We start from the raw sequence: 13,900 nt of genomic DNA on the forward strand, positions 1-13,900 counted from the left end.
TTGTGTACAGCCTACTTTCTGGGAAAGAAATCTGAAGGCACTGCGAAATATTTCTACTAATAAATTTAAATATATATATTAAAAAAAAAAACATTTTCTGAAGTTTAAAGTGAGAAATGAATTCCCAATTAAAGAAAAAAAAAAAAGTTTTATTATGCATTAAGTACAAGCGATGAATGGAAATCAATTGAATTAATTTTAATAAAAGCTAATGTTACATTAAAACACTAACTACTCGCAGCTCCAGTTCCAGTCATGAGAGAACTTAATTAAATAGCTTTTTCTACAGAAACTAGGTCCTAACTATGAGAACCTAGTGGCGACCACCATTAGATATATGTAGATTTATTACACACATACATTACATAGTAGTGATCGTCACAGTGTAGTTGCAGTTAGGACCTAGCGGCCAAAGGAAATGGATTTATTTTTTGTTTTCTACTAACTTTGCATGCGGAAATTGTCAACTGGTGCCAATTTGCATAGGGATTTCTGATCTGAACAGCATGGAATTACACAACGTTTGACAGAACACTTGATCTTTACCCAGAAAGTGTTTTTTTATTTTTATTTGGTGTACATTGAGGTCTACAGTTTAAGACAGTGTATCCACATACACGGTCTGAAAAATGTGTACAAAAGTAGAATCCAAACCACTCAATTTTGTTCCAGTTTCACATCTTCGGCACCAAGAAAGGCTATGCTCTTGCAGGTATCCGGGAGACTGCTGTGCAACCAGGGCTAGTTTCTGCCTACAACTAGTTTCCGCCAGAGGTAAGAGGACAATACCCAAAGTCCGGATCTTCTGCTGAAGGAGCTGTATGCTTACCCAGAAGCCTGCCTTGCCCTACACGAGTCTGTTCAAGACAGAGTGAGGTCCAGCATGTTTCCAATGGCTATGGGATGCCCAGAAAGAAGCAGACTACCCTAGACTGATCTTGGAGGACGATGGTGCCTGTGTGCCACCCCGCCCCCTCCACTTCAATATTCCCATACTACCTCTCTGAGAAGCCTTGGACTGCTTCCTTTTGTTACCCTGACAATCAAGTGCAGAATGGGTTTTACTTAGACCAGTTTTCAAAGGAACAGCATGACTAGTCCTGGGACATCAGTGGCACATGATCTCAACCCACAGGGTTGAGTCCTAATAGCCCCTTGCCTGCCCTGTGGTCTCACCGAATAGGGTCTGACAATCAGCATCAAGTGGTGTGAGATTTGCAAAAGCCAGGTCTTACTTTCTAGAATAGGGTACACCCAGCATGTACTCTTGTACCAATACAAGTGCAAATACAAGGTGGTGGGGGGGGGGGGGGGGGGGGGGGCGGGGGGGGCTGGCTGGACTATGACACCTTATCCTGAGATCACCTGATGAACCTCTGGACAGAACCAAGGGCTGGAAGGTCCTTGTTGGTTTTATTCAGGACCCGGTTTTATTCAAGGGGGTGGGAGTTACAATTATAGAAACCGAGGAAAAGAGTGCTGTGGTGTGAGTCTATGTTAGCTTCTTAGTGCAAGTTTTCCCCAGATGCAATCCTCTTTTTTGGAAGGACCATTTTAGGACATTTCTCCATAATGGCTAAGAAACTTATAAATTAACCACATGCTTATTATCTTGCTTAAGCAATGTCAAACACTGAAAACTTAGGCAACACACTGGTCCTGCTTCCATCTGCATCTATTTTTATCTGTCAATTCGTGCCTAACCATTTATGTGTTTGCTTCGACATGGGTATTCATTCTAAAACATGTAGCAGGGTTTTCACTTATTCCAGGAAAAAAAGTGTTCTTTTTCAGAAAGCAACTTGATCGCTATAGTTAAATAAATTTATGTAAGAGGTATTAAACTGGTGCACTGCATTTAAACAACTACCCAAACCCTGATCACACCATCATAGTTATCTCACCAATGTGTATTATCAGAAAGAAACTTTTTAGGGTCAGCATTTTCCGGATTTATTTAGAACTGCGACTATGGAATCAATGTAAATTTTACCAGTTATGTATCCATACAATATTTAAAAATCACTATACAGATGTCTTTCTAATGTTACCTTATATCGATGGCATAACTTCACAAATATTCCAATTTCTTTTAAACAATATCCTAAAAACAGCTCTCTTAAGTACTACAAGCAAAACATTAGTGCACATTTCCTTAGGTAGAAATATGCATATCACAAATTTGATAGAGCTATTTAACAGAAAATAGGGGGAAAAAATCTTTGAAAAACTATACATAATGTGAACTAGAGGCTGCACTGACTGCTAAAATATGCAAAGTACAAAAACATGTACCTGCATAATCAAAATAATTCACTTTGCGGAAAGGGCAGACATTCAAATTGTCCTAAATACCCAGAGAAAAATGGATTGCGAAGTTAGCAGGAAGAAACAATTGTGGTTAAAAAGAATCAACAGGAAGTCTTGAAACGGTTCCCTACTAAACATAAGGGATATCGGAAAGTATTCCTTTAAAAAAACATATGAATCTAAAGCAAGTATCATATGCAAAATTAAGATGAGCCTACACACCTTAAAATTCCCTTAAGTGTGAGCCACATTATTAAAGTAATCAGGATGTCATTTTTCAGTAAAGCACCAGACTTAAAAAAGCACCAGTGTTATGTATAAATAATGGCTACACAAAAGGCAACAATTGTCTCTCGTATGTAGTAATTATTTTTCCAATAAGTAGAAGTATCATCCGATAGAAAAATATTTATGCCACAATTTGTAGGTGTGTGATGAAGGCTAAAGGTGCCAATGACAAAGTTGCATAAAACCTTTGGAGTGAAACAAATATTTCTGAGTGTGAAATATTACAATACACACCTACGCCCTTGGATTTTTTTTCTCCAAAAATGTGAAGTATAATACATTACATAACAGACTGTACAGTGCGTTACCCCATTTTTCAGACATACAATATGTGCCACTGGCAAAGGAGGAACAGTTCTGCTTCTTTCAAAGCTAGTGTTTTGTCCTCCATCTGCACTTCCCAGGATACTTCTGCGCTGAGCTTAAGCTCTGTTGCACTCATCTCTTTACTTTTATTATGAAAACCTATGGACAAAAAATGTCGATCATCATCTCTTCTTGAGTTCTATCTGCTGGTTAAGCCTCTCCATGTCCAGATAACACGTACAGTAATGCTTCTTGATGGTCTTTCGCCAGTTTCGTTTGCTCACCAAGGTTTTGTGTCATGTTTACCCAAACAGCAGGAGCAGTACAATTGTGACAGAGTTCACGGCTATTAAAGGCACTGCAATAAAAAAAATAAAAAAGATAGTAAAGTTGTGATATATTTGTATTTTCTATTGAGCGTCTGATTAACCAGTTCATAAACAGTGCAATAAACACGCAAATCTATATTATGCACAGTTATAATCCAGCAGTCTCTATAGGCTTAATTTCTCAGCAAGGACCAATAAAGTAAAATGTTGGCATTGTATCTATGTGTTTTGGTTTGGAGTGGATGTATGTTTTTTGTAGGGAAATTATGTGGGTTGAATTGGAAGTTATGGAATTGGGTGGGGTGGAGTTGTGTAGTGTATTTGTGTATCAGAATTATGTGATATTCTGAATAGATAGAGGTGGGAGCTTTGAGAAGCTGTGGGGGGGGGGCTTGTAGTGACACAGTGGGTGCAGTCGGGGGCGTGTGCAGAGACAGTAAGAAAACATGGGGCGTGTGCAGGCCTTGAGAGAGATTGCGATGAGAATGTAGCACATGGAGATGCTGTGCATGTGAGAGAAGCTATGAACACTCAGACAGACCATGTCATGAGCTGGGAGGTTATGCAACTTGTTAGGAGCCCGCAATGTCATAGCTTTTAGCCTCCAGACCACAAACACCATCATATTTTGTGGCTACCAGGCCCAAGCGCCAAGAAGCAAATATATTCCAAGAATGCGACAACCTCGATAGATCTTTGACACCAGTAATTTGCTAATTACATTGTATACTGAAATAAACCTAATCAATATGAATTAAAGTTTATCAGCATAAAACTACACCAGTGCTTTTTGCAGCATAAATGTGGTGAGTGCATATAGGCGTGTGAGGGATGTGTGCATGTACAGTGGGAGCTATGGTGATTTTTTTTGGGGGGGGGGGGGGGGGGGGGAGTACATTTGTGATCAGGAAATTCCAGAGGCAAACAAGATTATGTAGAGGAGGCCTGGGTTTCCATGGTAACTGGCAGTTTGAACTCATATCTGGAAGTGCTTTTATACACAATAACGAGAAACTAGTCTGAACTATAACAGACAAGTTAGTGACACAAATAGTATTATCTGTACTTTTAGACTTGTGCATTTTATCCAGAGGTGCAGCATGCAATACAAATTTTTTCCCCCTAAGAAGCATCGCTGAACTAACATCACTTTTAGCAAAGAGACTCCGGAGTAGGTAAACAATAAGAAACCAAACGTACCATTTTTTCACATTCTTAAAGTATTATGCATTAACTGTAGAAGGGAAATTAACAAAAGCGTACTCATGATGGTTTGATGTTAAAAGACAGGTTGGTTTATAAAAAGTACCTAGCAAAACCCACCTTTCCAGAGGCTACCTTCAACCTCATCTTATTTTTAACTGTGAAAACCGCACGTTATACTGCACACAGCATTACATGACATGATACAACTGCTAGAATGAAGCATCGCCTGTTGAAATCAGAAGCACATGAAAAAGGAAAACAGTAGTAAAAGGACATGGGTCCTGTGTGTAAAATGTGTTCAGGACTAGAAGCATGTAAAAAAAAAAGTTATATATAAATGCTCAGTACATCTGTGCTTAATTAACGGTTGTTTACATACAAAAGAAGATCAAAACAAAGTGGGGGTTGGGCTCCAATATGATATTATACTGGAGGTATAAACAATCCATCCATTGTGTGTATGCTGGGAGGGGGTGTCACAAGCGCATATGTGAAGAGCTGGTCAAAATAAAAACAATATAAGTGGCAAGCGAGCACCTCACCCAACACCTGGAGGAAATACTAATAAAGCAATCACAAAAGTTCACTCACAGGCCTTAGGCTAACCTGTAAAAACACAAACTGCAGCTTCACCACGTTAAACAAATTGGTATTTACTGCTGAAAACAAGACAAAGAGAGCGAGTGCTGTTTCAAGGGACCCGTCAAAGAGACAATGCCATTTATATCCTTGTGGGGACCAAAGCTGCCGTTGCAATGTTTTTGTATATGTTTTTGTGCCCATTACTTGTCTTTCACAGGAAATATTTGTCTAAATAAACCGCGAGTCGCATTTTCGGTGTAAATGCAGGCTTGTAGGATCATGCTGATCCAAACATCGGACTTGCAGTCACCAAGCAGCAGAGCACCCACCTATAAGCAGCTCTGATCGGAGTACAGCAGCTGTTTTTATTCCGGCTACAGACGTGGTGAGAAAATTAAAGGGGGCAGAGTTAAAAGACACAAAATAATTGCTCTCCAGAGCAAGCACAGCGTGAGAGCTGCCTTCAATACAAAAAAATGTCAGCCACATGGGAGGGACAAATGCTTCAATAAAATGGAAGTCGCTAGGGGCCTGAACACCCACAGTGTGACATGAACTGGAAAAAAATAAAATAGCCCTCCCCCCCACGAAAAACACAACAAAGCTGAACAATATTGTACTCTGTCCCTGCTCAGTGGGTGGAACGAAAGAGAAAAGGAGGGACAAAGAGGCAGGACTGACCACTAGCAAGCAAGGATTTTTAAAGGATACTAAAACAAGAAAAATTAGAAGCAGGGGGGATGGATTTAAGCCCACAGAGATGTATACTAAAGTATACATGAGGTTGTACGATTAAGCTAGACCAAAAAAAAGGGGGATTATTAAGATACACACTCTTGGAGGAACCATCCAAATATTGTGTGTTTTGTCTTTTTTTTTAATAAAAAAAACTTTTTTTATTTATTTAATATTTGCATAACAGTATGGCAAGCACAGCAGACCACATATAACAGTGTATTGAATTTTAAGAGTGCATCCATTACAGCCGTCCATCAGTACAACACAGGCAAATAAATTCTATCAAAGTAGCGGTTGAGGCTCTGCTTTCGCAGAGGTTTCTGGTTAAGAGTCTACATTGTTTCGTCATGCTTTATTAGGATGTCAGTTCATTTCATAGTGAGTGGACTTGAACCCAGAAAAGAACAGAATTCTCCAGTGTCGAGCTTTGTAATTGTTCAGTAAAATCCAGAAGTTTCAAACAACCCAACCACCTAGTCAAATTGACTTACACTGCTTAACTTCAGAAACCAATCTCTGGATCCAAATCCATAAAATGTGTTGTACTTTAGTGCAGCAGGGTTTAATGATTCTGCTGTAGGACCTAGAAACCTACTGCAGTGAACAGTGCAATAATGAGATCACTTATCTTTAAGCACCATTATGAGCCTTCTAAAGGTCGTGCAAAGGGTTTTATGTAGTTCTTTTATAGAGGGCACTTGCACATAGGACCCCACTGTAAGATGCGGAGGACAGTATCCCCAAGGGTTCTGGGATTTCTGTATCTGAAATTACTTGGTCTGGAACCAGTACATCAGTTTTTACAGTATGTATCCACACCCGGTTAAAGCATGAGCGGAGACAGGCAGAGTCTGTGGGCAGAGGGGCAGACTAAAACATACACTCCCCATACAGCACCACTGCAGAAGTAGGAAATGCTCCCCACACCTTCCCCAGAGAGTCCCTACCCTGCTCAGATGTTCCTCTCAGCTACAACCCCCAACCACACTGTCACATGCCCTCCATCCACCTACAGATATTTACCACCAGCTCAGAGATGCTGGTAAATAGCCATGTTAACCTCCCTGGAATAGAGTAAATACTGTGTTTGAGTGTCTGGTAGTTGTGGGTCTGGGGGATAATTTCCCATTCTGAGGAGTTTAACTTGTGATCCCTATCAACTCACAGGGACATACTAGCATAATTCATTCATTGCAGCCCCAGTATCTGCCTACAGAGTTAATGGGGTTCTAAAAAAAATGGGAGTCACTGCGGGCTACTATGGCATTTTCTACTATAACCAACAGCAGAAATCATCTTTTGATTTTTCTGTTCTAGTCCCCAAAAGAGCAAAGCATACAGTACTAGTCTAATACATGCTTTTCCCTTTTCCTAGTTTTGAATCCTCACTGTATTAATTTATTCATGTAGTCATTATAATTTACGCATATTTCAATGTGTATAGTTTTGTTTGTGGTTTCATTTACATGCATTGACGGTATAATGATACTTTGGTATAATGCTTTTGCGCATCAATAGTTCATATTGTATTCTTGCAATGGGATTCATAGAAGAATATGTTTAGGCAAATGTGCAAGACAAATCCTATGTTTCTGCTAACACCTTATATCACAAATCACAAGGCCAATTTATTATCATAATATTGGGAATTAGTAGAAACGACTGATACACTGGTATTTTCGGAGAGAGAGGAGCTTCAAATTTTCAAGGGAGCATTGAAATCACTAACAGTCCACCTGAGGGTCATACTCTAGTGCTAACCGTCTCCTCAGCAGCATTATGTCATCCTGATGGAACGCAAATGGCTTCCACCACCGCCATGCATGAACTTCAAAACCAGCTCATTTACAAAGCCATCACAACCAGAGACATAAAACATAAGGGATACCCTCAGCAGAAGTAAACAAAAAGGCAGGGACAGAGAGGACGTAAGTGCATCTAAATATATGGAAGAAAAACACGAGGTCAGAAGTAGGCAAAGAGAGGACAGTGAGTGAGACATGAAAAACAAGATATGGTTGAAAAAGAAGAATTAGAGGTTGACAATAAAATCAGTAATAATGACAGAGAACTGGTGGATAAGTGCACAATAAGCAGATAGTAGCCATTTTGGTGTAAGCTGGTGGACAGCAGGAATCTGGGCAAAGTGAGAGAGCATATGAGAAAGGGGGCACACTGACACTACTTGCGGTTTTACAGATTGTGTTCAAACTTGATTGCTGAAAACCAGAAGCCTACCTTGGATTGAACATTACACACACTTCACAGTATGCATTGTGCAGCGCTCAAGGTTGAGTACACTTCACTTACATACCTCTCATGGCACACTGCAAGTTGCTTAGTATGCAAAAGTCACTTCTCAATTCTGTGCACTGCGTGACAACTACTTCGGACAGAATCCATAATGCGAACTCTGCTCTAAAGTCTGCTCCACATACAGTTCACATTCGTTGGTCAGTGTTTACCAGACGCTACTTGATGTGCATCCATTACAGCACATTGTCCAGTGTACACCTTGCACAACTATATATTCAGTCGACCTGGCTTTCTGCACTACTTACTGTACAGTGATTACAAGGCACTGTTAATTACACACTACTAACTGCTCGCTAGGTCCTCAATGCTCATTGCACAAAGTTAATTGCACACTAATTGACTTAACATGCACTACTGACTGAGCAGCAGTCATTGGGCAATGCATGTCATACACAGCACACAGGCCGGAGCACGCTTGTTTTGGCACACTGCCCTGTATCTACTGTCCGCTGTACATCGCTCTTCATTCATTTGCTCACAGCACAGTGCACTAAATTAAGTGCTATTTATAACCTGACAGTGGGACAACACTCAGAAATCTGCATCATTCTGGTTTCTCCTGCAGTGAGTACAGGTCTCTAGACATAAAATCTAAATAAGACCCAGTGTTCTATGAAAAATATTTAAGCCTCAAGTTTTTTACTGAGCCACCTACAGAGGTCAAAGCTTGAGAAGGGGACAATCCAGGTTTGGGGGTTTCTTCCCCTACAGAGGCTTCTTGCATCACTGTAGAAGTAGAGGCGAATTCAAAAGGATTCAACACCTAACTCGCTATACGCAGTAAGTTCACCCTTCTTCCCTATGAAGAGTAAGAAGCAGACTGGCAGAATTCCTTCCCCATTGGCAAAGCTCTAACATCAGGCACATGGGTCCTACAGCAATGCTCAATCCCCACAACAATTCTGGCAGCCCTGTCCTCTCAATTTTTCAAAGCAAACCGCTCCCTTGAGTGGAGGGGGAAGATAACAGAACTACTGCACATGGGCACTACTACGGTTCACCCCAGAGGTTTCTTGAGCTACATATTTCACGTGAGAACGAAGGGTGTGGGACAACACCCGGTAATAAACCTCAAAGAATTCAAGGAGTGGCTGTTTTTTGTCACTTCAAAATGGAAGGAATCCACCTCCTTCTGGACTTTTGCACCCCGACGACTAATAGGTCCAACTGGATTTCAAGAACAAGTACCTCACGATCCCAATGTACCACCCTCACTTCACTTCCTTCAAGTCACTCAAGGTGCTCAGGCCTTTGAGTTCATGGCCTTCTCCTTTCAGGCTATCCTCAGCACTGTGGTGTGGTGGTAAAATATGAAAAACAGCAATATATATTTCCTACAGTCAGAGGGTTCACCTGATCGTGTTAGACATCATCATCCTTAAGGAACAGTGTGAGGAACTTGTGTGAGCAATTACAGGAGATGGTGAACCTTCTAGAGAGTCTAGGTTTTGTGATCAATGAGGAAAAGTCTGTTGTATCTCTAACCAAGAGAACTGTTTCCTGATAGACTCCATTCGAGCAACCCTCAGCCTTCCCTTCTGAAAGATGGCCAAAATATGCCAGGAGCTGAAAGACCCTAGCCAAACACACATTTCTCCGGCAGATTGCAAGACTGGTGAGATTTCTCAAGTCATTCATACAAGCCATCTTTCTGAGCCCACTCCACTACAGGGTCCTGCAATGCCTGAAGGTAACCTTCCTCTGTCTAACTTACTTGCAAACTGTTCCCCTATCAGAGGAAGTCAAGGAAGAGATACAGTGGTGGCTTTCACATATGGAAGAGTGATATTGGTCCCAACAGAAACAAGAACTGCACAACAACTGTCTGGAATTACTGCCAGGGTCCTTCACATTACAATGCTGGCCGAAGAACAAAATACAATGTTGTGTCCTTTTAAAGATGGACAACAGGATTGCAGGCCAGCACATATGTTGGTGGGGAAGGGGTGGTTTCCAATGAGGGAGTAATCCTACACCCTCTTAGAACTCACCAAGAATTTCTGAAAACATTACCTGGAAAACCAGATCTTGGTGATTATAAGAGTATCTTCCAGGGAATCTACTCAGGTGGACTGGCACCGCAAACACCTACAGGACATGAACTGATGGAAATTGCACCACATGGCACTCTCCCTGGTGCTGACCACATGTGACTACAAATCTGAGTCAAGCATGGACCAGCTAGAGGTATGATCCTCAGACGGTGACAGATTAATTCCTACAGGATTGGTCGAAGAAGATCGGATGCATTTCCCACCATCGGAAAAGCTAGCCATACTTCTGTGCCTAATATCCTGCAGAAGGGTATCAGATGTCAGAGCTCTGGATAGAACAGGAAGGATATTTACTCCAGATAGGCTCACCTTTAATTTCTCCAGAAGAACAAAGTGTTACTCCAGGATAGTGTCATAACCTTCATTTAGAGATGCGCCCAAATATGTGTGGTCCAATGTATCAAAGCATAGGAGTATGAAATAAGAGATCGTTCCTGCAGTTAAAAGATAACTGCTTATTGCCCTTTGGAAACCACACAAAGCAGTCTTTTTCCCCCCACAATAGGTAAGGGGATTAGGTAAGTCAAGCAGCAGGCTGGCATGGACACAAAGCTAGTCAGTGCCAGTTACATCGTATGTAAGGGTTTTTTGCATTGTGGGAGATATTTTAAATGCAGCAGTCTCGTCATTGAACGCTACTTTCAAAAGATTTTGTTTTTAACTAATCTCCAATATGGCTACCACTGTGGTCCAGAAGCTTTGAACAAGCAGAATTCAGGTCTTGACATAGAACGTAATATTTCTTATCTATCATAGAGGCAAAGATTATTCTCATCTGATGATTAAGAATCAACTCCCCACCCAGGGACATAAACTAAGGATTTCTGAATAAACTAAGATTTCGTACGATGAGGTACATTATGTTTCTTTTCATAGTTATCATTCGGATTTTTTTTTTTTTAAAGATAGCATTTATTGAGCAGGTTCAGTATATCAAAATATGGTGATGTGTATATTTATATTGTAGAACAGGAACAAAAGTAAGGATTCCCCAATTCGTCTTACAGGAAATGAAACAGCCAAAGTTGAATGGGGGAAATGACGGTCAATAAAGGACTATATACAAGGACTGTGTGGTCATTGGATAAGATTTGTTTTGTGTTTTTTTTTTACCTAGTGTTTATGGGAAAGAGTTTAATGATCTTTCATTAAGGCTGCTAGAAAATAAAGTAGAGAAAGCATACTCCTCACCTCCATGCCTTTAATAGAATTAAACTTTCCATTAAAATAGCTTTTATATTTCACAGTAGGGCAGGCAGCTCCTTTCAAAAGACAAGTAGCGCTTCCCTGGTCCACATTACATCTGCTTCACCCTACCACTGCTAAGGAACTAGTCTAATTCCCCACATGCTCCATCGGCCAACATTCTGAGCTCCTTAGGTGTTTTATATTGCGGGGAGAAAACATCTCCTCTCCAGAGTACTTTGTTGTGCGCTGCTAGGGTCACCCATTTCATTTGTACCGCGTAGGACACCCCTTTTTCATGTCGCAGAGGACACCACTCTTTTTTTAAGTGCTTAAACCTCCAATCTTTTAAAAAGATACTTTGACCTTCCATCAAAAGAGGGTAGAGGCTCTTTCCCCATACGTTTTGTGTTTTCTTTTCATTTTTCCGGCTTTGTTATTAGAATCAGATTCACCATCTGATAGGAGCAAGTCTCATAATCAGAACCTTTGCTCTGTCTCTTTTACTCATTACTTGATTAATAGTCTCGCAAACACAAGAACGCATTTAGTTTTGCATGAGTTTCCTAATTAGCTCTTTGTTAACCTTAGCATCTGGGATCACAGGGGAGTGTTCTCTGTTGTCAGACATTATTATTAATTTTTGTTTTTGGTAAAAACAGAATCTATAATATTGTAGGTTCCACCTTAAAAAGGCTATCGAGAATTAGTAGGCAGAACTAATTCTTGTTTGGAGCGTGTAAACAGCATATTAAATAAAAGAATGGTAGCCTTACTGATAGGAGGGTGGTGATGATAAAGGTTCAAAGAACATAATATAGGAAGATATAAAGTGCTACTTATCTTGTGATTGGAGCAGCATGCAAAGAGCGCGTTTATTCCATCCATGGACCTTTTTATATGTTGCTATGGATTAATTCTAGACTGTATTCCTTTATGATGTAATGTACTTTCAAGTTCTGCTGTGTGGAGTAACATTAAAAGATTAATGCCTACTGGTAGCCTTCAGTCTTGTAAGGAAACTGACCTTTCCATTACAATGGCTTTTATATTTTACAGTAGGGCAGGCGGTTCCTTTCTAAAGACAAGTAGTGCTTTCCTAGTGCACATCACATTTGCTCCACCCTACCACCGCTGAAGGAACTAGCCTATTGGGAATGTGGATGGTTACTCAAAAAGCCTATGCATCAGACTGGTAGGGTCATTTTAGATTCAGTGACGTTATTCATTCCTAGAAAGTAACAGAAAATATTCTGGAGCAAGACTCAGGCGTGTGGAATTTAATAAAATATCTACTTGTCCATGGACAGGTTGCTTTTTAAATCTAATTGTCCGGTTAAAAAAAAAAAAAATCTACTTGTCCCTTTGGTGCTATGTAGTGTGGCGACAAATTATGGCAGCAATCCATTATGTAAGCACTCTGATAATAACCTCCCTGATTATGCGAGGGCTACTACTATAGTAGGGCTTGAATACTTGCAGTTTCAATCGCTACTATAGCAATTACCTTATTTGGCCACCTTTCTGCAGATCTACATATTGGGGCTGGAGGAAGCAGCAGTAGCTCCAGGGCTGGAATGCCTTTGAATCTGCAAAACTAGTAACTTGTTTGCTTTAAGGATTTTCACCAGCTTTTTAATATTTTCCCATAATGAGAAAGGTTGGAACTTTACTCCTGACAATGGCATAAGTAGAGGTTCTTCCAGGGTTGGGTAAAAAAGTGATTGGAGGGAAAGTTAATTTGTAAATGTTCAATATATTTTCACATGAGCAAATCTACACATTCATATTTGCTCAAGCTAAAATACAGTTAACAAATACTTTCTAGGAGTAGGATTTCCTGGTCTGCTTCTATAAGTTCTTGTGCATTCGTGAACGCCACTAATTCAAAGACATATACCATGGGTGGACTTTTGTGACTTTGTTTATTTTTTTTATATTTTTTTTTATTTAAGAATTGGGTCCCTTATTAGGTCTGGCATTAACAAAGACATTTTGTTTTTATTAAACTTCTATTTCTCTCTTTATCAGCTGGCTTTATTGTGAATGATTACATTCTGCTCTTCCACAAAGAGCATATTGGCACACAAAGTAGTTTTATTCAGTGCCAGGAACTACGGTGGCAATCAGTGGCATAACGAAAGGCTAAGAATATGGAGGGGCCCCTCTTCCAGATTCACTCAGGGTAGGTGCTTTGCTGATTGGGGGGGGCCTGTAGAGGGGCTGCTGGGCCTTTGTTTCGCCACTGGTGGCAATGTGTGCTGTTTGAGAACAAAAGCTTTTATTCTTTTTGCCAGTGTTTGTTACAATGGTGAGGGCTGACAGCTCCCACAACAATAAAGTGTTACAAAAGAGATGTCAAAACAAGACATGCATTGACAAAACCGAAAGACTCACAAATATGTTGGATCAGTTGGCTTTGCCAATGCTTGTTTATTTTGACACTTTCTATAATCTCGTCGAAAATGGTTACACTGACTTGCCATTAGGAATATTTTTGGGAAATACTAGCATGCATCAACACATTTTACTAAAGGACGGTTCAAAGAAATAGCACCTAAAATTTCATAGTAGCGAAGTATTTGT

The 13,900-nt window shown here is 40.3% G+C and overlaps 2 protein-coding genes across 3 annotated transcripts in view; both read right to left on the reverse strand.

Annotated features, from left to right (window-relative positions):
• HDHD2 (haloacid dehalogenase like hydrolase domain containing 2) overlaps positions 1 to 13,900 on the reverse strand; it is a 287,707-nt gene that overhangs the window by 263,814 nt on the left and 9,993 nt on the right. The window lies entirely within an intron of this gene.
• IER3IP1 (immediate early response 3 interacting protein 1) overlaps positions 129 to 13,900 on the reverse strand; it is a 31,902-nt gene continuing 18,130 nt past the window's right edge. Inside the window, exon 3 of the mRNA XM_069218992.1 lies at positions 129 to 3,262. Coding sequence (XP_069075093.1) covers positions 3,207 to 3,262 — 56 coding nt within the window. The 3' untranslated portion in view covers positions 129 to 3,206. The remainder of the gene's footprint in view (positions 3,263 to 13,900) is intronic.

This window comes from Pleurodeles waltl, chromosome 1_1 (genome assembly GCF_031143425.1).
Source record: "Pleurodeles waltl isolate 20211129_DDA chromosome 1_1, aPleWal1.hap1.20221129, whole genome shotgun sequence".
Taxonomy (NCBI): Eukaryota; Metazoa; Chordata; class Amphibia; order Caudata; family Salamandridae; genus Pleurodeles; species Pleurodeles waltl.